Source organism: Tachypleus tridentatus, chromosome 10 (assembly GCF_004210375.1).
Source record: "Tachypleus tridentatus isolate NWPU-2018 chromosome 10, ASM421037v1, whole genome shotgun sequence".
NCBI lineage: Eukaryota > Metazoa > Arthropoda > Merostomata > Xiphosura > Limulidae > Tachypleus > Tachypleus tridentatus.
Window position 1 is genome coordinate 65,569,140 of NC_134834.1, and position 25,713 is coordinate 65,594,852.

Sequence of the window (25,713 nt, forward strand, 5' to 3'; positions counted from 1 at the left end):
ACATTTAAGAGAAACTCTTTACCTAAAAAAATCTTAATACTTAGTTTAAAATTATGATATTTTGTATTCAAAAAGTATAGAAATGTTTATCAATAACCTGCAAAAAATTGTAAAGATATGTGAACATTACTAAAAAGCATCGTATAATTGCTTTTGTGGTTATAAGCTGGGTGGATTCCTCCCAACCCATAATGGAAGTGATAAAATGACAAGAAATATATTTCATAATCATTTCCTTCTATGTTAAAAAACAAACAAACAACACAATTTAAGATGTATATATATGCAGATGTCTATTTCTTTCTAATGTTTATTATAATTACTCCTATGAGACATGCATTTATGAAAATTATATTTCCAAAAGTATATCTTTGTTCATCAAAATTCCAAATATCTTTGTAATATATTAATATCATACATTTCTTTCTTTCCTCATTAATCTCAGATATTAGTTTCAATAGTATTAACTTTAACCTATTTGATAAAAATTCTAAGTGCTAATTGCATTTTTGTTAAACTTAAAATTTAAGCTTCCATATTTCCTTTGTAACTATTACTTCCATCATTGTCCATGCTTAATCTGATGGTTAATAGTGCAATTTTCATTGTAAGAACTTTACTTGAAGGATAGTGAAGTTAATCTTAGACATAAACATAAAACTTTTAAGACCACACTGAAGCAGATAAAAGGCATGAAAGACCACTGGTTCTGCATCAAGAGACAAATGGCAGTATGTGGTTGAATGGGATTGTCATGATTCCAGTTTCTCTGTCTATCATTCTTACAAAAACAGCAGTCAGATTTGAGATGTAAATAGAAACTTATGAATTTCTGGTTTATGAACTTCCATTAACTTCAAATTCTTACACATTATCCATTTAACAGTACCAGAAAATATGCCCAGCTTCACTGAAAAGTCTTTTTTTTGAGACAGCGAGTTCATTCCTGACATAATAATCTTCACAAAACAAATAAAAATGTTTTTTCCACTTTTGTGAGGAACATTGAAGACTCCCTTTTTCCAGTTTTTTGTTTTTTTCACTTTATATCATTTAAAATTCTTATTACACGAATATTCATCAGTGGAAAGAGCTTCATTATTTCAGCCATAATTCTACCTATGGCTACATTACATTATTCTAACTTCAGTAATTCAGCTTGAACCAGATATAAAGATGCTATGTATGTTGACTGTGATGTTATAAAAGATGTACATTTGTAATGAATACTGTATTAATGCATGCAAACTGCTCTTCGAAACTGAGATTAACCCTCAATACCTAAAGATCAATTATATCATTAAATATAAGAAATTTTAAAAAATTCAGTTAGATCTTGAATTAAAAGAAAGAGACCTGTGAAAAAAATTCTATATATTGTATGTTCTGAAGTTTCAGTATATCATTAAATGAAAGAAAAAAGAAATGAGAAAAATGTAGATTAAATATTAAATAATTCTACATATGAGCAAAAGCATACAGAAATCAAATCAGAAAGATATAAAGCACACAAATCTTATTTTCAGATTAAAAAATAAAGAATATCTTATTCTATAAAAAGTTATCCATATTAGTCATTTACTATGTAAGTAAGCATTATTTTACTACTTGTTTGGTGACAATACAATTCACTGTTGTTACAGGAACTAATAAAAGTTGTAATGACTTTTCAGTCAGCCTAACAAGTTTCATATGCTTATAATATCCAACACTTTTTATTAAAATAAATTAACAGAGTATTTATATGTAAAAACAGTACTGCATTACCAAAATATTAATACCAGTCCTTTTAAAGGAAATAAAATAATGGTACTTATCTGTAGTGTAATATTTTGTTTAAAATACTGAATTACCTGTAATCATAATAAAGTTTTTTTTTTCTTTTTACCAAAACCAATCTCCTAGTTTTACAGAGACTTAAACATAATTTTTCACAAATTCTGTTCTGTTTATTAATTGTCAATGAAGGAAAGTCAGTGTGAAAGAAACAACAACAGTCAAGTTCCCACAGACCCTGAGCCCTCAGGGGAGTCACTAGTACTCGTGGCATTGGGTTGTACTCCATAGAGAAAATTGATGAAAAGAAACACACCTAGAACTAAAGGAAAATAAAAGTATTGAGAAGAACAGATGGATTATGAAAGTCCAACAGAGGCTGAAAAGGGCTATACAATATGAAATGGTAGATTGTTGATAGACTGATTTCATTTGTGGCTCAATATTGTCTCAGACTGAAGTGAAAAGATGAAACCTCAGAAGAGGAAAAGATATAAGACCCTGAAATATATGGATAGTAAAATAACTCATGTTAAAACTGAATCCCTGTCTAGTAGGTCTCAACAACAAATAAATCATGTATGTAAGGCCAGAGTGTAGAATGAAGTACAAATTAAAGTGGAGGATGGAAAGTGAAGCACATAAGCAACAATCTCTCAAGATATTTGTAGAGATCCTTTGAGAGCTGATGTAAGGAAGAAAAATACCAGAGAAGGGTATGTGTAAGACTAAGAGTAGACCCAGGAATAGTTCCCCCCAAAAGGTTAAAAAAACAAACAACAGCTGATGAAAAACATACGTCCACTCAATGGTAAGAAAGAGTGAACTTCTCAGAAGTCCTTGGTGGGCACAACAAACTAATCTCCTTGCTGAAATGTAAGGGTAACAAAACAGCAATTACTGTAGTATCACGGGGAGAGGAAAACCAAAGGTGCAAAAATAGTATGTGTAAAATGAAGACAAAATGAAACAGATACAATACCTGAGATAGAAATTCCAAAAAGACCAAAATAGGTGTCAGAGAATCCCCAGGATGGGAATAGAGAAAGACAAACAATGTTTTTAGCAGCCAACAAAAACTCAGCAGTTTCAATAGGAACCTTGGCAAGATCTAGGGAGAAAGGTTGGACACTGGACCTTCAGAGGCACAACAGCAGATAAATCCACCATTGGGTCATCTGCACCTGAGGGCCGTGAAAAACTCCAGTTGTTGCTGTATTCTCCAAAGGGGTAAAGTGAGCTTCATAATGCAATAAGACATTGCACAGAAATGTTTCACAAAACTCAAGTGCAGAAATAATGTTATGTGAATTAACTGATCAATGAAAAAAAAAACATCCAGTTGAACAAATCAAATAGAGTTTAAACTGAACCACTTTGTGGGGGAAAAAAAAAGAAAGTCAGACACAGCAATAAATAAATAAAAAAGCACGTCTAAACTAGAATACTGTGACACAAGATGTGAAGGTTAAGTAAAGGAGTGTAGTGAGAGTCACATAAGCATGCTAGGAACATCACATGATAATTTACATAAGTCACACTTTGAAATATACCAATTCAAATGTGGGATGAGTGCAAGGCTTGTGGTATGCATAAAGTAAACGTTTGGATATAGAGGGCAGCACTAAAGAAGAATAGCTAATCTTGTAAGATGAGGTAAGTATGATGCTGGAATTACAAACTTCAATTAAAAATACTACATTCTCTCTTATAATAATAAACAGAGCTGACTATTAGTATAATTTGTTAATTTATTCAAACCTGAACTAATGAATAAATTACACTCAACTAATAAATTACTATATGATATGATTAATACAATCCATAAATGACACTATGATTGGTATTGAAATGCTATCTTTTCACCAAATTGTAGCTATTCATATAAAACATCCTTGAGATGGCTGTGAATATTAATAACTCTTAAATTGTTCCTTCATTTCCCCAATTACTTGTCCACATTAATGAGGACAATATAATATACCCACCAATAAAAAAAATCATGCATGCCTGGAAAGTTTGTACAATTTTCACCCAAATATATTTTTATTTTCAAATAGTAATAAAATAGTCTTACATTTTTGTATGGAGTTATATAATTTTATTGAAATTTAAGGTTTAATCTTGTGGCTGCCAAGTTTCAAATGTCTATGAGGTTGCTATAATAAACTATATGCAGTTATATATGTATGCCATTTTTGGAGACAATATGTTCTAAATTTTTAAAGAAAATAATGAACATTTTAAAAAAATCAAAGATATTGGTTAATAACATATTATAAAAATTAGTTTTTCAAGGTTTAATTTGAAGTTTTTCATCACAAAAGCCAGATAAATAAAATAACGAAGATATAAGGATAATTGTACTGTTAATTGTCTTTCAGGTATCTCTGGTCACATGCAATTGCTTAATTAACTGTTGTTTTACATAAATTAAATTATAATTTACTCAAATGACAAAATACCATATAATAGCTTATCTGGTTAAGATACAGCTGTTCAATGATAGTTCAAAGTGATATGAAATGTATTTTAAGTGCTGTAATCAAACTTACTGTTGACTTAGAGATTTTATAAACTTAGAATATTTAAGATATTCCCTAAACTGAGGCTATAATCTTATTTCCAACTTTTTGATTTTTTTAAATAGACATTTTTCAGCTATCCTTAATTTGTCTTTTCATTTAGAACAATTTATAATTAAGATACTTTTTTAACCCTAAACTACTATATTTGAAAACATTATGTAAGAATTAATATTACATCTTTTGTTTCTCCCTACAAATGTTCACAAAAGTACTTTACTAAAACTACCAAGTTTTTGTTGACAAAATGAATATCACTTGGTGACACTGATCATAAATCAGAAAAATATTAATGTAACAATCTCAAGTTACCCTTTTAAATACTATTTTAAAAGATTTTTACAGTATAGTAATGGATGCTGCATGACCAACAAATGTTTGGAGGGTTTGCAAAGAAGTATAGTATTATTAAAAAAAGCTGGGATATTTAGTACTAAATAAACTAGCACCTCATATAAAATTATTGCTGTTAGAGGAAAATAGTACAGCACTCTTAAAGATGTTTGTTTTTGAATTTTTTGAAAAGCTACTGCAGTCCTATCTGCACTAACCATCCCTATTTTGAGGTGATAAGACTACAGGAATGGCAGATAGTCAGAAACCACTTACTATCAACTCTTGGGCTATCTTTACCAATGAATGATAGAACTGACTATCATACTATAACACCCCCTCATGGTTGAAAAGGTTAACATGTTCAATGATAGGTTTCTACCCAATGACCACCAGATTGCAACTTGAGGACTCTAACCACCAAGACATTCTAGGCCTAGCATTTTTAGAGAATGAACTGGGATATCCAGCTTTATTATATTCTTACTAAATCAACTAATTCACTGATAAGAATAATTGTTATTTGATTTCATGTGATAAAATTGGTAAATGTAAAAAAATACATAATTTAGTAAACACAAATCCACTCTCATCTTAGAAAAACAAAGACAGTAGAATGTTCATTATTTTGACAAGAAGACTTGTAATAATACTGTATAACCTTGTTTTAGAAACTAAAATGACCTATTAGGTGGAAATCAAAGTTTATAAGAGATATTCAAACATAATATTGGAAAAACATTTCAAATTACCATTATTTTTTTCTAATTCCATCAACAACTTAAAAACATTACCAACTTTATTATATGTATAAAACAACTGTGTGATAAATGGGAATGTCTTCCCAAATTATCACACAATATAAAGTTTTTACATAGTATTAATTTTTTCTTTATAATTTTTTATCCAAATATCAGGTGGGAGCATGTGAGTTTAGATAGGAGTTTCTAGGGTAGTGGTAAGCAAAATAAGTGTGCATATAGAGGGCAGCACCAAGTCAGGAAAACAATAAGTGAGAGAAGGTTATGTAGGGTATCAGAAACAAACAGTTACAAAAGATATATCACTATCACATGAAAAATATTAAAAATAATAACATATAGGGTTTCTATTATAGGAGTTTTTATTGTATTAACTAAACCAAAACCAAGGATATAAGACGATAAAATATTTTTGTAATTTTTTTGAGAGAAAGAATCTCTGTATTTTGACAACAAAATTACAGGACTTCTCATCTTTTAAAAATAATTGACCATTAATATAACAAATATGTCCTATCTCACTAACCACTGGCAAAAGATTAGCCCAAGAATTGCCCATGGGTAATCATCATAATAATCAGACCACATTGGCCCAAAGTTAAAAATACTTGAATGAATTAGAAAAACAGTAACTGGAGATCATAATGACAATATTTTAATCATTTGGACAGTTTGAATAATTGAAAAAGAGTTAAGAAACCCTAATTTCAATTAGTTTATTATTTTCACGGATCATGACACTAATTGATTACCCTGAATACATTTGAATTAATTGAAATTAATAATAAGAAATCATAAATGCTATATTTTGATTACTTGTATAAGTGAAATAATTAAAAACAGTAATAATCTGAAATACTGATTTGATTACCTTATTGATTATATTACATGACAATAACTGCTCACCTCTACTAATCAAATCAAAAGAGAAAAGTGTTTGTTTTTTAAGTGGAATATAAAGTATGAAAATGAAGCTTAATCACACCAGATCTATCTTATTTTCTACACTACTATATAATATTTATGAATTTATGCACTATTCACTTAATATTATTATTAACAAGATTTTTCATTCAAAAAAATGCAGGCATGATAAAATTGTCAAGAATTAAAACTTATTTTTTGCACAGAAGCAAATTAATTCAAATAACTATATGATCATTGTACTGACATGTTCTTAACAAATCAAAATTTCAATGGGCTGAAAATTTTTTATATCTCAGTAAAAAAACAAAATCATACAAGACTTCTTTGACATGGAAAATATAATATACTCACATTTCATTCATGCCACAACGTCTCTGTGTTGGCAGTCCAAAATTTACTGTTTTGTGTACGACAGTAGAGTACAATTCATCAGCCATTTCTGCTGGTACTCCTTCCCATGCTACAATAGCAATAATGATAAAAGCTGTATTGCACCAATGACCTTCTCGATGTCGCACTATTGAAAGCAACTTTTCATCTGGACTTGATCTTCTTATTATCCATTTAGCTATTGGACACCCTTGTGAAGTCTTTCCTTCTTTCCCCGTATAAATAACTTTCTCTATTCTCACAGCTTTTCCACTCTCTTTGAGACTAGATATAAATAACCATACACACACACAAATGCAATTTATGCTTAAAGAAATAAAAAGTAATTTTGCAACAAAATATGCAAAAACAACTGAATTTACACAGCACATATGTAATTAAATTAAATGTAGTTACAGGTATTTAACTACTACACATTATATCATATACATGAATAAACAGTACAAAAAATAAGTGTGGCATTCAGGTCCACTGATAACTGTCAGACAAGTTCTAAAGTATCCTGAAAATACACAGAATGCAAAGATATTATGCAGAAAGTAAATCAAATATCATCAGAGCAAAGGAAAAATGCAATCAAGAAAACAAGTAAAAAACCAATTTTTATTCATAAGAATTGTACAAGTCTTCACACTTCTGTCCACTTACAGTTTTTGTGAATTTTACTGGCTGTTGGTATTGAGAGACTTTTCTACATACATTTATATAAGACAAAAGTAATTCTATTTCATGTCTTCATAGAACAAAAAGAAAGGGAATTCTAATTTGCTTTTAAGATTCAAATAAAAAATGTGGTAAACCAGAATCCAGTGCTGCATACATAACAACTATTCCAAATAACAATTTCACGGAAGGAAAACACCTCACTCATACCAATTTGTAAATGAATCAGACACAGGGCTAAAGTGACGAGTTTCTAGCTGTTGGCACATGCAACATTATCTGAGTGAAAAAGGCTAATATATGTTTACAATCTTTCAACATTTGGTTAATAAGAATATCATATTACATGCAAAACACTTAAATAAAAATTTTGAAATAGTGTGATGAATACACCTATCTAACAAAACATTCTAGATTAGTTGTGAAAAGGTGAAATCCATGATAAAATGAATTATATATAACAAAATGACAAAGTTGTTTCTTTCAGGTGATACACAAAACAATGACACAAATGGACAACAAGGTGTAACACAAAAACTTCAGCAACCAGTTACAATAAGAAAACAAATAAAACTTAATTCAAAATAAAAGTACTACAAACTCAAAATCACAATGAAAATTTGTAAGTAAACAAAATAAAAATTAAATCATAAAGAAAGAGCATATAACAGCTGGCCAATTAATATGTTAAATGACAACAAGAAAAAATTAAACATTACAAATCAGTAGTTTAAACTGAAGTAAATACAAATAAACATGTACAAATACTTTCAAAAAAGAATCATAAAAACAGTTAAACTGGATATATATATATATATACAATATTTACAATTCTGCTCATCTTTGTTGCAAATAATTTATGTTCAGGTATTTTGCTACTTGCTGTCATGTCCAGATTCCTTCTGCTAGTAGACTATGGTGATTGTATTTTGTCATCACAAGCTAATAAGGCAGATGAATGACATATCACTCATGAAGCTACTGTATGGAAGTTATGTTCAATTTTCAAGCAATGTTTTGATGGAAATTGGCTAAAAAGATGAAGCCTGCTGGCTGGTTTACTACAGTTCTCCCATGAGTGCAACAGAATGCCAGGCAATTTTCAAGATTCTTGATTCCATTAACAAGCTAAGCTTGAACATGTTTAGCAACAGGAAGATAAAAGGTACAATTAGTAATACAGGAGTGAAGACTCAACCAAGTGGTAGTGACTGAAACAGCATAAGCCAGATGGAAGCTGGCACCCTGCTAGAAGAATGCTAAGTCAGCAGCTGTGGATATAAAGTTCAGAAGTCTTTTTTGAGTCAGTGCAACTAAGACAATGATCACATAATGATGTTACAGCAATCCCTCCAACTGTCATCTCAAAAATGTGAAGCTTCCCACCAGTATTTGGTTGTCTAAAGCAGAACCCTAGAATTATCAGTACAGCAAAGACTGAAACTAATTCCCTATGTTTGTTGTTGAAATTGTCTTGATTAAATAGGCCTAAACAACTCAAAACTCAAGTTGCTTTCTGATATAGGTGAAACATAACATGAATAAATAAGTAAAACCACAACTGAATTTTCAAATAAATCTAAAATTTTATTTGTAAAGTTCACACAAAGTTTATGAATTACACCAACCCTGTTTAGAAATTATATCAAGTTTAAACATTCAGTTATAACTGTAAATGTTAGGAAACTATTCAATCAAACATATTTCTAAATCAAAACCACTTGAAGCTGATATGTACACCACATTTTCATTAATTTCCAATGAATATATCATCATACAAAGACTGAGTCACTCATTCTACAAACATTTTAGTTATCAAAACTGAAAATATTGATTCTCTTACAGCACACAGAACATAGCAAGTTAACCATGTTCAATATTTCAATATGGTATCACATAATCACTGAAGTTTTAGAACAAGTGTATCACATTTCAATATTTCAAGCCATGACACTTTATCAGCTGAAAAATGTATACTTTTATACATGCATCACATTATCATATATATTTATTGAAATCAGTTTGTGTTTATGTATTGGGAAACACACTCATGCTGTCACAGTTATAAATTTGTAGTCACATATTAATCAAGCAATGCATATTTACAGCATGTGTTACAATTTCTCAGTAGCTAGCATGATTTCCACAGCAAATAATGTCACCATAAATTATGCTTTTCACATGTGCTAAAGTACATGGAAAAGCCACCAGTATTAATGTAATAAGTATTAATGACCAGAAACAAGCAGTAATGGCATATTCTGCAACAAACATCAACCTTAATCACATTTCACGCTATTAACTACAAAACACATGAGTACAAATACAGTCCAGTATTACAGGTACATAAGGAACAACATTAAGCTTTTGCAAGTATGAAATAGTAATTAATTTGGTTACCATCTATATCCTGAAGCACTACAATCTAGGAATCCTGAAACACTTGTTAGCTCCTATAAAAAAAAAAAAAAAAACTCATGCAAAAATCTAGCACCATGATATACATTTTGCCTCATTTGTACAGTCTATGTTAATCTTTAATGCTGTGTTAGAGCACATCTCCCTTATTGAATTGTGGGGAAGATTGGTATGTATTAACTGAACTATCAGGTAAAATCTTGCAGTGTGACATAGCACAAAGACTTAGAGGCTCAACTACAAGTTCACCCATGAAGCTTATACAAGTAAAGATTCACCAATGTTATAGGCTCACCATGATATAAATCCTGATTTATAGCATTACAAGTCTTCAGTCTTACTACTGAGCTACTGGAGAGTACATGGGAGGTTTATTGGTATGACTTGGCATGCTGTAAAATTCAACATCATTGAAATCATGATAATGTGATGTGTAACACTGCATCATCAAATCACACTGAGTCCTAGGCCACTAGATGCAGTCTTGGGACGTCATTTTCAACCAATGGTCCACAAATGCATACATTTTCAAAAATATGTTGTCCTCAGACTAAGGTGATAAAGGTGCAACCCAATGCAAGATAGCATGCATCATCATTGCCACTAAAACCACATGATAAATAATACCAAAATCAGTCATAATATCCCACAATATTCTGGATGACCAGATGTGGATTTGAAGGATCATCAATACATCTTGCTGATTTGGAAAACTCCTAACTCCTAATCCCACTGGATCATAGAAAGAAGCCACCTGCACTGCCTGAAGACATTGTACTGAAGTGCACCAAACTTCAGAAACATGTTTCCATCTCACAACTTTCATCAGCCTTTGGCAACTCTAATCAGTGCCTTGAGATACAGACTCACTAACAATAGCCTTGCTGTTCCATAGACACCATCCCAACAAGTCTTGAGACATTCAGATAACTTGAAGCCACCATTATTCTTCTTTGCTGTCTTGTGCTTCAGCATACAGCAGCTGACCATTGGTGATTATTGTGGCATAGGTGCCATGGACAACCCACAGAAATACTATGAACCTCATGGTTGTGACTGAATATCAAGAATTAACACATATCTCTCAACACTGCTGACAAAAGCTCTAAATCTAAAACAGCACCTCTCATAGTTCTTGTCAGATCTTCCAATCTAATCATCACTTTAGCTGTGGCTTCCTCCTCATTTCTGCTATAAATTCTATGTGGTATTAGAAAGTGCCATTTTATTACTAAGATTTACAGAAATTATATTACCAGAGAGTCAAAAAGGAGAGGAAGCAAGTTCAAAATAAATTATGCAGTAATAAATCTGAGGCTCAGTGCCAAATTGTTACTTTTTAACTAGTCTGTAGTATTCAGGTATGCTGATAAATACCAAATAAGTTCAAAATATCAGTAAAATGTAAACTCCAGAAAAGCTGTATGGAGAATAAACCAATTACAAACATCAAATAAAAAAAATACCCATAAGTGAGAAAGTAAAACAGTTTTTTTATTCAGAAAAACTGTGCCAGAACAGAATTCACCATGATGAAGACAAACTTCATGTTCAACAACCACAACTATATACAAACAAATGGCCTAAGCATGGGCAACCCAGTATCACCAGTTCTAGCCAATATTTTTATGACACAAGTTGAAACACAAGCAGTTAACACAGCATTACATCCACCACTATACTGGTACAGATATGTAAATGACATGGTTGCAGGATTCAGATCTACACAACACACACTTAATTTTTTCAATCACATTAACTCTATACATCCCAACATTAACTTCATATGTAAACAGGAAGAAAGCAATCAAATATCATTTCTTAACCTCAAAATTACAAGAACCGACACACAATTTAAAGCAGAAATCCACCGAAAAATCACCCATACTGGACTATACATTCCTTGGGACTCAGCACATGAAACAAAACAAAAACTCAAAATACTAAGAAACCAAATAAACACAGCCATAAAACTATGCTCACCAGATGAAATTAATGATGAATTAGGCAAAATAAAACAATACTTCATCAACATCAATAAGTTTCCTCCACAAACCATAGAAAACATTATACGCACACACCTTGACAGAAAGCAAGATCAACCAATAAAAGTAAATGTATCTCACAAATCAAAAAATCACGAAACCATATACTGCTGCATACCATATATTCCTGACATTAGCAGAAAAATAACCAACATTTGGCAAAAACTAGTAACAAAATATATTCCAGTTAATACCAAATTTATTCAAAAACCAGGCAGAAAATTTAGGTCTACACTATGTAAAAACTACACTGACAAACACCACACCAACATTATTTATAAAATACAATGTGATAACTGCCACGACTTGAATATTGGAGAAACAAGTAGAAAAATGGAAACAAGATTCAAAGAACATAAAAAGTCACCTTCACACGTTTTCAAACACTGCAAGTCAAATAAACACAACATAACCATAGAAAACACTCAAATACTAAATAAAGGAACAAACATAAACAAACGCAAAATTAAAGAAGCCTTACTTATACAACAACTTAAACCCAAAATAAACCAATACAAAGGAACACCTTTATACCTATATTACAAATAAAAAAATAAATAATATAAAATTATATATTCAAAAATCTAACACCACCCTCTGCCTTCCGACACTCAGTTACACAACCTCTTTCAAACATGTGGTCAGCTTCCGGTCAGTTACCTCTTTCTTTCTTTGTGAACCTGACGATGACCGAAGAAGGTCGAAACGTTGTTCACTACTCTACGTAAAATATTTTCTCAACCCAAACCAGCTGTTTTTACATATATATTTCTCTACAAATGGGTTTTCTCGACATCATTGATCAGATTAGTTTTCTGCTGTGACTTTATCTGGCTGCTAGAGTTTAGAAGGCTTTTTTACTCATGCTCACATATGATGAAGGCAAAAGAAGTTCTATTCCAAAATTCAAACAAAAACCTTATATCACTGAAATAACATAATTAAATGCTATATATGTCACCAACTCTTCCAAATGTTATTTACAAGGGAAAAATCCCCTAATTCTTATCAATTGAAACAAGAGTTTTCATCATCTTTTGTAACTGATTTGCCTTTCCCCAAAGGGTTAGACACAGAGTCAGAATAATAAGTTTCTAGCTGCTGGTGCATGCAACTTTAATCTGATTAAAAGGATTATTATATTTATGACCTTTCAACATTTGGTTAAAAATAACTTTACACTATATGCAGAAAACATGGATGAAAATGTAGAAAAATTTAACCAAAATTACTAATATAATCAAAGTTTCAGCCACTCCTTCATGTTATACATGTGAAGATTATTTTAAAGACTGACAGCTAATTAAATATTCTATTGCCCTTACAATGGACACTTACCATCATATCTCTGTAACCTCTACTCAAAATTAAACATCATAATATAAATGCAGTATCTAATGCAGTGCACTTGAGATTTTAAAGTTGAAAATAATCAAAAGTACCGATTTTCTAGAAGTCGTCTAATGGATGCAATGGATGGTCCGGCACCGAGATGTGTATAGTACGGAGCTTTATCCAGATCTGACATAAAAAAAAAGAAAATTTCATAATTACATATTTTTCTAAACAGCAAACCTGTTTTTAATTAACGTTTAAGGGTTTAGTTCTTAACTGCTAGTAGATGGCAGTGAATCATACAATATATAAAACATGATTTTTACAAATACTTTATATACAGACAAATAAAAAAATAAATAAAACACTATGTTTTTGCAGCTTATACAAGCTCATTTCCATTGGTAAAATATATGCCTCCTTAATATTATATTTCCTACTATTATTTTTGACAGGTAGGCTTTAAATATCTGTTATGCCTGCAGTCTGTAGTAAATAGTAAACAACTGAATTGACCCCTACCAAAAACATTAACCCCTTATCTCAAGGCAGACAGTTGAGCACAAAAACAAAGAATGAAATGTCCTACTCACCTGCAACTGATGTAATGTAAAAATACTAGTCATAAGATGCTTATACAATAATCATTAGTATGGTGTACTTTAAAAAGGGCTCAAGCAGTTCACCATTTTACCTAGCTTTCACAATGATATTCAAATGGTGAACACAAGGATCAAGTTAATTCTTCCTTTAAAGATTGTCTTCAGTTGGTCCTTCACAGTTCCATAATACATCCATTTGCAACCTTTGTTACATGAGCAAGAATCAGGCACTGGACAATTGGGGGGTAAGGGTACTTTAAATACTTAGTTTTGTTAGGGTGACAGAATAGTGTTCTCATGACTGTGAGTATAGACTTGTATTTATATTACTTTCTCCAGTTAGAAAACAGTTGATAAAAAAATAATCAGTCTGTGTTAATGAAACAAAAGGAGAAACAGGTCTTGTGTAATTTTAGTGTGCATGTTACCATCAAAATATACTCTACACAATTTTACTAATTTTGATAGAGAAAAACTATTTAGGAGTGAATAAAACCACATAAAAATGTAATGGTTAATGTCTTGACATTCACAAATTTTTAAGTTTCTTTTTGAAGATACTAATCCTGCACATTTAAAAATAAACTGTTTCAAACTTAAAATGATCTTGAAGCAAAAATATTCATGTGCACAAAGCTAAAGAAATGTCATGCACAGGCATATATGTGCTGAAAATTTAGTCAGTAGACAAATATTTTTCTCAAAAACAAAGAACTGTTGGAAAAAATAATTCATTTAAAATTTGACAAAAAAGAAATGTCTCACCAAATAGTGCTCGCTACAAGAAATAATGATGATTATCTCCAAAGTTACACAAAACATCAAAACTGTTAACACACTATTGCTTCTTGAAATAAGATAATTTTTAAATTAATATTTCTCATGTTATAATAGCCTGATGACATCATATTTGTTAGAACTACTAATGCTCTCTAGTTTGAGAACCTATTTCAAACATTACAGATTTAGTAAAAGATACTCCAGCATCTGTACTTGATATGGTAATCCAAAGATATTTATAAAAAAAACATATTTTATTTAGAAGTAAATGTTGATTACCATACAGATATTTTAATGGTTTGGAGTTTGTTCTGTGAAGATTTTAGGAATTCTACATGTATGTACTTCCTGCATTCCAATAAAGTTTTATCTTACAGATGTTGTTTTTTATATTTGTTATAAATTTTGTTTTTGAAAAATGGGGGATCCTGACCCCACTTGTTTTATGCAAAAACATAAGAATAGTTTAAAAGGTATGATTATTACAATCCTTTCAAATAAAAGAGTAATCCTGGAGAAAAAGTAAAACCACTGTGTAGACTTAAAAAATATATCATCTGTACAATACAATCACAGCTAAAATTTCAAACTGTAATAAAAATACATACCTCCCCTAATATTTTATCTACACAAAAAAATTACAGATACCTACTGAAAATATCTGATTTTGCATCCTCATATATATACACAAGTCTGATGAGTAAAATAAATAAGTTTTTCTAGTATTGAATAAGGCTGCATTGGAACTTCTAAAACTTCAAACTATTATTTGTAATGAAATAATTACTGTTTCCTTATTATACATGCTCTGAAAAATTACTTTTACTTTTATTTAAGGAGGGATAGGTCATAGAAATTATTATTACTATATACAACTTAATATTTTTTGTTTCATAAATATAGAATACTTGCAAGAGTTAAACTGCTATTAACAAGATTTTCTTTCTCACAACTTCTTTTTAAGAGATTTATTGATGTTCCTTTATTTTTCCTAATTTAAATTAATTAAATAGTAGTTTAAATTAGTTAAACAGTATATGAGGAACAAGAAGTAGGAAATAAATGTAGTAAGGGTTAAGTTTTTATATTTTATTGAACTTAGGACATTGTCAAATTTTGTAACACTATAAAAATTTTTCACAAACTCAAATAAATTTTCAACTTGATTTCTGTTGTTTACTATGGACTAACGTTTGGTCTTTTAACTTTTTATTCAAAAATACAGAAACCCTACAATCTGAGAATATTTTATCTTTTCTCCTATTTTATTTTTGGTGATTTATTTCATTGAGCTGTCAGCCTTCAATAATTTCATGTGTCATTTTTTCATGAAGTGTCCTCATACTATTATACAACAGTGCTATAAAATGATGATTATCCAAGTACTAGATGAGGTACTTGTGATTAGTACATCAGTCACAAAAACAGTAGTTATTTTCAAAATCTGTACAAAAGAAGTCCTCATTATTCTCCTTTATACAAATATCTTATTTGTAGCTGAGATTTTATTAAACAGCTTTTACATCAAATTTGTAAGACAAATTATGTAAAACAGTTTAACTAGAGACAGTTGTCTTATTTTCTCTTGTATTACAATACTCAAAAGACCCTTTTATTTTTATGTATGACCACAACCAATGATTTATTTTAGCAACACCAATATCCCTCTAACAAAATCAATATATTTTCCTATTAGTTAAGAGAAGAATTTTACATTTACTGTTAGTTTGGTTATACTTCTTTGGATTAAAAGTGATTTTCCAATGTATCCATATTCAATAGTTAAAAAAGCTCTGAGAGAGATAGTGAGAAAAAAGGAATGATGTAGGTTCATTACATATGCCTATTTGATACATTACTCATCAAATACAAGATATCAAAGCATCAATTAATAGTTGATGATGTAAACATTGTTTGTGGCATTATAAAAAAAACAAACTCTTGAAGCTTTCTTGTTAATATATTTCTCAGATCAAGGAGAATGGTAATACATTTTGTGGACTGCTGGGCTCATCTAGTTTGAATTTTGCACAAAGCTACACAAGGGCTATCTGCACTAGCCATCCCTAATTTATCAGTGAAGAGAGTAAAAACGAGGCCAACAGTCATCACCACCTACTACCAACTCTTTCACCAAAGAGTAGAAATGACAATGGCATTATAACATCCCCATGGCTGAAAGGGTAAGCACGTTTGGTGGAACAGAGATGTGAACTTGCAAATGTTAGGTTGCAAGTCGAGTGCCCTAACCTCCTGGCCACACGAGGTTGCTAGACTTATATTCATTCTTTAAATAGACATTATCTCAAATTTTTGTAAGCTTGAAAAAGCATTCCACTGCCTCAAACCTTTTTAGCCAATGACTATTTTAGGTTGAATTATTCTTTTAATGGATTAAAAACTCAAACCATTTGAGGTAATTCAGTCACAAATGACTTTGGGAAAGTAAAACCACTGCATTTGAAGCTAAAGTACGCAATTAAGTCTTCTATTTATTTCAGTTGGATCTTGGAATTTTTAATGAAACTTTTACTCTTAAAATTTGAGTTATGCTAATAAGTCACCAAAAAAACATATTTCAACCCTAACATCTGACCTAAAGATGGAAATGTGCTGAGAAGTTTCCAAGCCAACACAGTTGAGCATTTTGCACTTGGGAAGCTTCAATTAAACCATAACACTATATTGAAAGCAGTGGCATAGCTACATAAGGAAGCCCTACCTTCCATCCCTGAATAAACATTTAATTGAATCCTCTACGTTTATCTCCCTATAATTGTATTTATGATTTTAACTGATTGATATTGCTAACTTAACAGAACAGTGCAACTTCCCTTTAATTCATACAAATTAAATTGTACATCTCTCTCCTTGGTGGTAATTCTTAAGTTTATTAGGCCCTTTGGGCATCCTTTTGGCTTGGGCCACCCCTGCAATTGTAAAGGCATACTTAAGCCACTGGGTAAGAGATTTGAATAAAAGCACTGATCTTAAAACTGAGTTGCATAAACTAGTTTCTTACTTTTCATAATGGTGGATGTTTTAGCTCTCTAAGATATTATGTTTTGATGCAACAAATCTATTTTCCCTTTGCCAACCGTGGAGGACAAATTGTCAACAGAGGAGTCTTAAAACACCGAGTATAGATTTTATTTTTTGTTGGTATTGGAAGAACCAATTTTTACTGATTTAACTAAAACTTTGTTTTTGATGTCAGAACAAAATCTTGTGGAATTAAGACTTATTCTAACAAAATTTTGATTAAGTGGAGTTTGAACCCACGATTCTGTCTATCTTTAATAATCAATGAAGTTATAATTGAGATTTCCAGTATTATCCAGATGTATTAGCTTAATTAGGTAAAGGAAATGTATAATTATCATTTGGAAAACTTTAAATAAATCACTAATGTTAAAAATTAATTACACCACAAGTCTCAATACTGAGTTTCTAAGTATTCTGCTGACATAGCTAGACCTTAGTGATTTGAAAAGATAAAAGTCATAAAGCTGAGGACAAGTTTACCACTTATTCATTGTACATCGTACAAAATAATTTATGAAATAGAGAGCTTTTTTCATTGAGAATCAATTTCCACATGCAAAACACAATAACAATGTTACTGTAATTTTTGAGCAAGAAAAATGTAGCAATATTAAAATTTTAAGAACTTTGTGATTTGGTTTCTTAATACAAATTATTTCAAGATATGTCTGAAGATAAGTGTTCTCATTAAAGTACATATTGTAAAGATTAAACCAACTGAAGGAGTTTCTGGTCAAAGGATGACTCGAATATTTTAGGGAGATTTTTTTTCTCCAGAAGAACCCCCCAGTAGATCCAATATTCCAAGACTTTTTTTTTTAACAGATTGCAGAAACAATGAATATGGAAATCCTGAGAACTACTAGGTTTATTTTAATAATCCATTTTCAAGATAGGTTAGATATACTGATAGGCATTACTAACTTATTTGTTCAAAAAGAAAAATATCCTATTTGTGAAAATTATTATAGCTTTTTAACTTTTTTAAAGAGCAAGCAGACTGCATGCAACAGGAATGCAGTGCAGGGTTGAAAAGCAGTATCACAACCCACCAATGAATAATGTATTGTAAATTTACATGATTAATACCATTACATTTAATATATATTTATAAATACACAAGTTAAAAAAAATTATGTACACACTAACTTAGAAAAATGTTTTGGAAAATGCAAATGAACATAAGTACATCAAAGGTCATCCAAAATGTCAAACTTATTTGATCACAACCATTTTGCTCAGGTGCAAAAGTTGTTATTGCCAATAACAACAACAAAAAAACCCTATATGGTAAAGTTATAGTAAAATACTGTTCATTAAACAGTACAATCAAATGTAAATAATATTTTTCTAAAAGGAAAAAAAAAAAAAAACACCTCTAGATCTACCTCATGTACTGCTGTTTGTGGGGTCTTGTTGCATGCAGTCATACTTTTTTTTTTTTTAATACAAGATATGGGTTACTTCTGCCCCCCCACAATGCTGAAGCAATTTTCAAATAGCTTTATAATAATTTATATTAAACAATACAGTCATGATATTGAAACATTTTAAACATAGAGGTTTTAAGTTTCAAGAGCAATTCTTCCCTCAGCCTTTTTCTGCATGGATGAACAGAAACTCTTAACTGCAAGCCCTAAATAGGAATTCAGTTTTAAATTACAGCTAACTACTAATTAGCATTTAACACACCAACTTCCACATTTTTAGTGTTAAGTGCGAGAAAATTGAAGTCAAAATAACAAGTACTAACTGTTATTCATCTAAATTTTAGCCAAATTTTACGATTACTTATAATTTTCCAGTTAATAAAAACTATTTTAACTCATACAATTCCTTTGCTATCACTATTAATAAAAATGAAAGTAATTTTAGGTAGAGTGTGACTTGTTGAAGGGTAGGATAACTTTTAAAAAAAATCAAAAATTAAAGAATTTTGAATAATGTATTAGAACAGATTTTGGGATAAAACACTTTGGAATTAATTCTAGGAAGGATTATGTCTCATTCATTTGAAGAATAATTTATTAAATGTTTAAATTTATTTTTAATGACCCTTTTATCTGAGCAATGTTAAGAATAAAAGCTGTGTCAGCTAAAAGAATATTAACAGTGAACTACAGATCTAACTTCTACAATGCATTTCAATTATGATAATATTTATAACCTGTTCTAAAGAGAAATATTACAGATTTTTTAATTCGTGTTTAGAATACTGAACTGAGCTAAAACGTGGTGATTCTCTTTTGACTAGTATCCACATCTTCTGATTCTAAAGTATATATTTGATAATGTATTTTACTGTTGAGACAAAGTTAAAAAAAATGACTTTTAATACTGGTTGAAGACTAAATGGGCAAAAGCTGGTAGAATACTCCTACTTAAGAGATTCTTTAAATGTTTAACATGTGCTCCCTGTTTATAAAATCCACTTATACAAAATAAGAGTGTGACAAAATGTCAAAAATTTTAAGATAAGAGAAAAATAATAGGAGGCATATTTACAAATAATATTTTTAAACTGTTTATTTTTTCATCACAAATCCAAAATATCTAAATAAAATACGAATATGGCACATCACATCAATTTCAAAATACAGAACACTGCTTTTTATGCTACACGTATTTATGTAAGTCAGGATTCACAGTATACAAGTAATTAACCATCAACTGTGACAATCAATTCCCAAAGTAACTAAAAATGTAATAAACTGCAACATACGGGGCACAAAAGTAAGCCCATTAATAACATGCAAGCAAGACTCCACACTGACTTAACAAAGAAAAAAAAAGTGTAACATACTACTATAACTAATCAACTCAAGTGTCTTTCATTGATTCCCTGAGAGCTGGTCAAGACATGTTTGTGAGCATTTGTCTATATGAAAGATGACAATAGAAAAAAAAAGGCATTTTAAAAACTGAACAAAGTAAAGGTAGATGATTTCTAAAAAAAAGGAAATGCCAATATTACTGAGGTAGAAGTCAAATGTTGTTAAATGGGGAGAAACACCTTCCTTTGGGCTTTTGGTTTTAAATACATTAACATTACAATGTCTGCATATGTATTTATATATACCCGTTATGTTTATGCTTAGATCCATCAACATCAGGAAAATGACATGTAAAAGTAGTTCAAGCTGTTCATTGTTAACTGGCTGACCCACTAATTCAAGAAGAAATTTTCCTAAAACCTAAAGTAATATTTCTTCTTTTCTGTATCTTTATAAAACCCACACTTCTATGAGAACTCACTGTTACATGATAAAATTACCTCACTACACTGACAACAGTACAGCAACAGTGGTCCTTGAGTCAAATCAAGTTTGGCACAACTTTTGCACCCTGAGCTTATTGGAATATCATCTCCAATAACCCTACAGACAGGGGGCATGGAGAGATGGAAGAGGATTCTGGTTTCCGTACTCACTTTCCTCAGTTCCCAGGCATTCGCAAGTTGGAACTTCCACTTTAGAGTTGTTCTTTAGACGCTCTAACCTTGCCCACCAGTCTTGGTCCTGAAAACTTGGTAAAGAAACTGATATAGGCTGTGAGGAGACATTGGTAAATACAAATGCTTCTGTTGTTAAACCTGTAGAAGTGCTCAACCTGGGAAAAGAATTTTCATCAACAGACTCTAAAAGTGATGTTGGAAGGTGCTTTGGATCAGCAGTAGAGGATAACTGTTGATTAGCAACATGGGTACGACTACTATTTATGTTTGATACAACAGAGTTTCCCTCTGAAATAGACGATGCACTTTGAAAAGGATTTACAGTAGATGTAGATGTTTGAATTGAAGAGCTTTTAATCTCAGAGCCTGAAAACATACTAGCAACTGTTTTCACTGCTTGATCTGGATCAGTAAAAGAGTCGGGGAAAAGTGAAGGTGCTTCAGATGTATAGAGTATTTGCAATGCAGATGTAGCAAGATTAAATGTGTTGATAATACTTGTATATGTATTCATAGATGTTGTTGTATTTAATAAAAAAGGTTGTGACTCAAGATTTTCTTCTATATCAGTCTCATTTTCAGTTGCAGAGGAAGTGCCAGTATAAGCAGAGCTAATAGCTGAATAATCCATCTGTCTTCTGCTTTCTGGTTTCTCTAAAATTCTTGTTGAGCTCGTACTTTCAGTAGTTTGAGGGAGAGACACTTGGGTTGATGTCAGTTGAGGTGACAACGTAGACGAATGAAAGCTTTGGTTTGTAAACGAAGAACTTGTTGGAACCTGATGACACTGGGATTCTGAAGGGCCTGGAAAATCAAGTGGTTGTTGAGCTTGAGACTTGGACGATTGTCTAGAATTGCTGTAGAGGTTTTCTTTATTTCCAGGACTAAATTTGGGGTCTGTTATCACCAATTTATTTCCTTGATCTGTATTATCAGAGGTACTAGTACCACTAAAAAATATCTCATTTCCTACATTTTGGTGATTTTCTTGGGTGCCAAGATATCTTCCAAGTTGAACCATCATTTGTGCTACTTGACTTTCACCTTTAATGTCACCTTGTAAAATAGAACTTTGCTCTGTTTCCCCTAACTGTTCTTCCATGCCCATATGCCATCCTTTCATAAATTCACTCTCCTGGGGATTAATCACTCTTACTGCTCCTGAAGCAACTGGGTTTGAATTTTGCATGGACATAATATAGCTGAACTGCTGAGCTGGATCAAGAAGTTCTGGTTCCCTTGACATAATTGGAACTCCAGGAATAGAAGGTGGAAGAACTTGATGATCTAAAAGGCTTGCTGAATCTTCTGATCCAATCTGGAACTGATCAGATCCACGTAATTGTCCAGTTACTCCAATCTGTTCTTTTTGAGTCTGACGACTCTGGATAAGAGACTTTAAACGATTGTTCATTATCTGATGCCTTATTGAAATACTAGGTGTCTCCTGCTCCAGTAGCATAGCACTGTTATTTGGATCCACCTGTCCATTAAAAGATGACAAAGGCTGGTGATGTTCTGGAAGAAAACTGCTGTATTCTGAATTTGGCCCATAAAGCTGAACTGTTCCCGATGAAAGAGTAGAGTCTTGTTGTATTATGTCAAATTCAGAAGGTGTATAAACTTGGCCCTACAAAATATAAAAATCACCTAAAATTAATATATATATTTTTTAAGAAAACACTTTTGATATAGAGTTGCAGGGACTAAACGTTATATAAAAAGGACATTTGTTAAAATTACACTTTCACAATTAACTGAACTAACTGTATACTAGAAATGCAAAAATACCACTTACAAAATTTAATTTATTGACCATTTACTTTCTTAGCATTGATCACCCACTATACATTTTCCAATAAGGATAATTTTTTTTCTTGAAGAAGCAAGTAACTATTTTCTTTGCTTTACTGATACAAATTTTATTCTACTTACTAATAGCAAAATGATCTCTCAAGATATTTTAATTGCAACTATAAATTATCACCAGTTTTATAAATCTATATAATTTTCTTCTCATTACTTAAAAAATGTGAAAATTTTATACCTCTTATCCAGTTAAAATTTTTTTCCAGTGAAATAGACTAAAACTGAGTTCACAACATTGCTAACTATACAAATTTTTATACAACTAATTTTATGCATCTAGTGAACCACATATCGTAGTTTTATCTTCACTTGTTATGAAGAAATAAATAAAATTGAATCTTGTTTGTTAATTTGTTTTGAATTTTGCATAAAGCTACACAAGGGCTAACTTTGCTAGCCATCCCTAATTTAGCAATGTGAGACCAGAGGGAAGGTAATTAGTCATCACCACTCACCACAAACTCTTGGGCTACTCTTTTACCAATGAATAGTAGGATTGACTGTCACATTACAATATCCTCATGACTAAAAGGGTGAGCATGTTTTGATGCCACGGCATTCAAACCCGCAACCCTCAGATCATGAAACAAACACCTTAACCACCTAGCCATGTTGGGCTAATGAATTTTGAGCTACATACTTTTTACAAAATCAACTAAATTTAATTTCAGCTTTTTTTTTAAAGTTCATTTAACTTGCATAGATTTTACCACATGTATGCACACATGTACCATATCAATAATAATTGTAGTTCAATCTAACAGTCCTTTTCATGATCTTCTGATGGATTTCCTTTTCCACAGAATTAGAAAATACAAAAAATATTTATGGGAAATGAGAACAATACATCCCACTAGACTATTAAGCTAAAACATAAAATCCTAAAAATATTCAAGTGAGAAATGTGATTAAACACTAAAGCTGTTCAATACAATTTTCCAATAATGTAAATAAATTAAAAGCATTGTCACAGTACAATACATCACTACTGGGTAGTTTTATCACTGAATGCCAGAGATTATTAGAATGGCCGTATTAAACTTGCAAACTTTAAATAAAATGCAACTTAAATCATAAATAAGACATACAGGTAGATGGTAAACATGTTGTGAGATATCAAGTTATGTGATGACGAGGTTGTATACAATACTCTCAACTAGCTCAATAAAGACACATCATGTAGTACCAGGAACTATTTATTAAAAAACACATAAGTACCAATTATACAATCCATATACTCCACACAACTGACATTCACATGCTGAGAGGTGAATCAAATAAGGCACAAGCACACTGACACTCAGGTGGTATTGTCTATATAAGTAGTACTAATTTATAAAAAAGAACTACTAATGGGAACTCCTACTTTTCTAAGTTGGTGGAAAGGTTTTTATACTCGTAGCTCAGCATATGTTGGTGGCACATGCTTAAAATAATTCCATAATTGAGTGTAAAAAACCAATCAACAATAAACACTATTTAAATATGTTGAGTTGAATCATACACTGTAAACTCAGATAACTTATAAAACATACATAGGAAACTTCTGTTATTATTAATAGAAGAGCATGTAATGATACTGTAATAAATGCTGAGAAATGCCCATTCCTAAATGAAAAAAATAATGGTTAACTCCTCACACGTGCCTTGGGTGTCACAGTGATGTACAACAGTTTTAGTATACCTATCTACCACATTATTAATTATTCTTTTTATGTTAATTCCTCACATGTGCCTTAGGTGTCACAGTGATGTACAACAGTTTTAGTATACCTATCTACCACATTATTAATTATTCTTTTTATGTTAATTCCTCACACGTGCCTTAGGTGTCACAGTGATGTACAACAGTTTTAGTATACATATCTACCACATTATTAATTATTCTTTTTATACGTTTAGTTTTTACATGCCAAAACTGATATAATTTTCACACTGAGAAATGAAAGAAATAAAATTTAAGGGCAACAAGGGACCTGTTGATATATATACTAACTAAAAGTCCACACTTATCATTCTTATATTCATTAGTATTTCACATATATTACCTTTAATTTAATATTTCCACCATAACTACATTTTTAGAAAAATAAAACTGTTTTAGCAGAAGATGAGTCCATTCTGCCACAATTTATACCTTTCTCCTCTAATTAAACCATTCTCATCAATAAATACACAAAAAGATAATGCATCAATACTATCAATTATCCTCACAATATTATATACTTCAATCAGATTCCCTCTATCTGTTCTTTTGTCAAAGGAAAATTTCAGACATCTTAACCTATCCTTGTATGACAACTCCATCCCATGTATCATTTTTGTAGCATTCCTCTGAACCATTTCTCACAATTCAATGTTTTTACTAAAGTAAGGAGCCCAAGACTAGACACAATATTTCAAGTGAGAGAGAGAGTCCCATTTGCCCTACAGCCATTGTTTGGTTAATAAGGAAACATTAGTGATTACAGAATTCTTATATTGGAAAGAAAAAGTTGTGCAAAACTAAGTGTTCCTACGGCATAGCCAAGATACAAATGTAACAAGTAAGAAAGATGGTATCTTATTAATTTCTTGATATGTGGATTTCAAATGTTTAGAAGTTTATTTTTCTTAAAATTCAGAAATGCATACTTCACTAAAACACTATCCAAAAAAAAAAAAAAAGGCTGTTTAAAAGTAAACATAGCTTAAAATGTACAGATTGTATTAGGGTAAACTGTCATTAAA

General features: G+C 31.0%; 1 protein-coding gene across 5 annotated transcripts in view; it reads right to left on the reverse strand.

Annotated features, from left to right (window-relative positions):
• LOC143229470 (uncharacterized) overlaps positions 1 to 25,713 on the reverse strand; it is a 103,022-nt gene that overhangs the window by 25,431 nt on the left and 51,878 nt on the right. For all 5 annotated transcript variants that reach the window (XM_076461836.1, XM_076461834.1, XM_076461837.1 and 2 more), the window contains 3 exons: positions 21,091 to 22,744; positions 13,341 to 13,419; positions 6,734 to 7,036 (listed from right to left, as the gene is read on the reverse strand). In XM_076461836.1, the coding sequence (XP_076317951.1) occupies positions 6,734 to 7,036; positions 13,341 to 13,419; positions 21,091 to 22,576 (1,868 nt within the window). In that variant the 5' untranslated portion in view covers positions 22,577 to 22,744. The remainder of the gene's footprint in view (positions 1 to 6,733; positions 7,037 to 13,340; positions 13,420 to 21,090; positions 22,745 to 25,713) is intronic.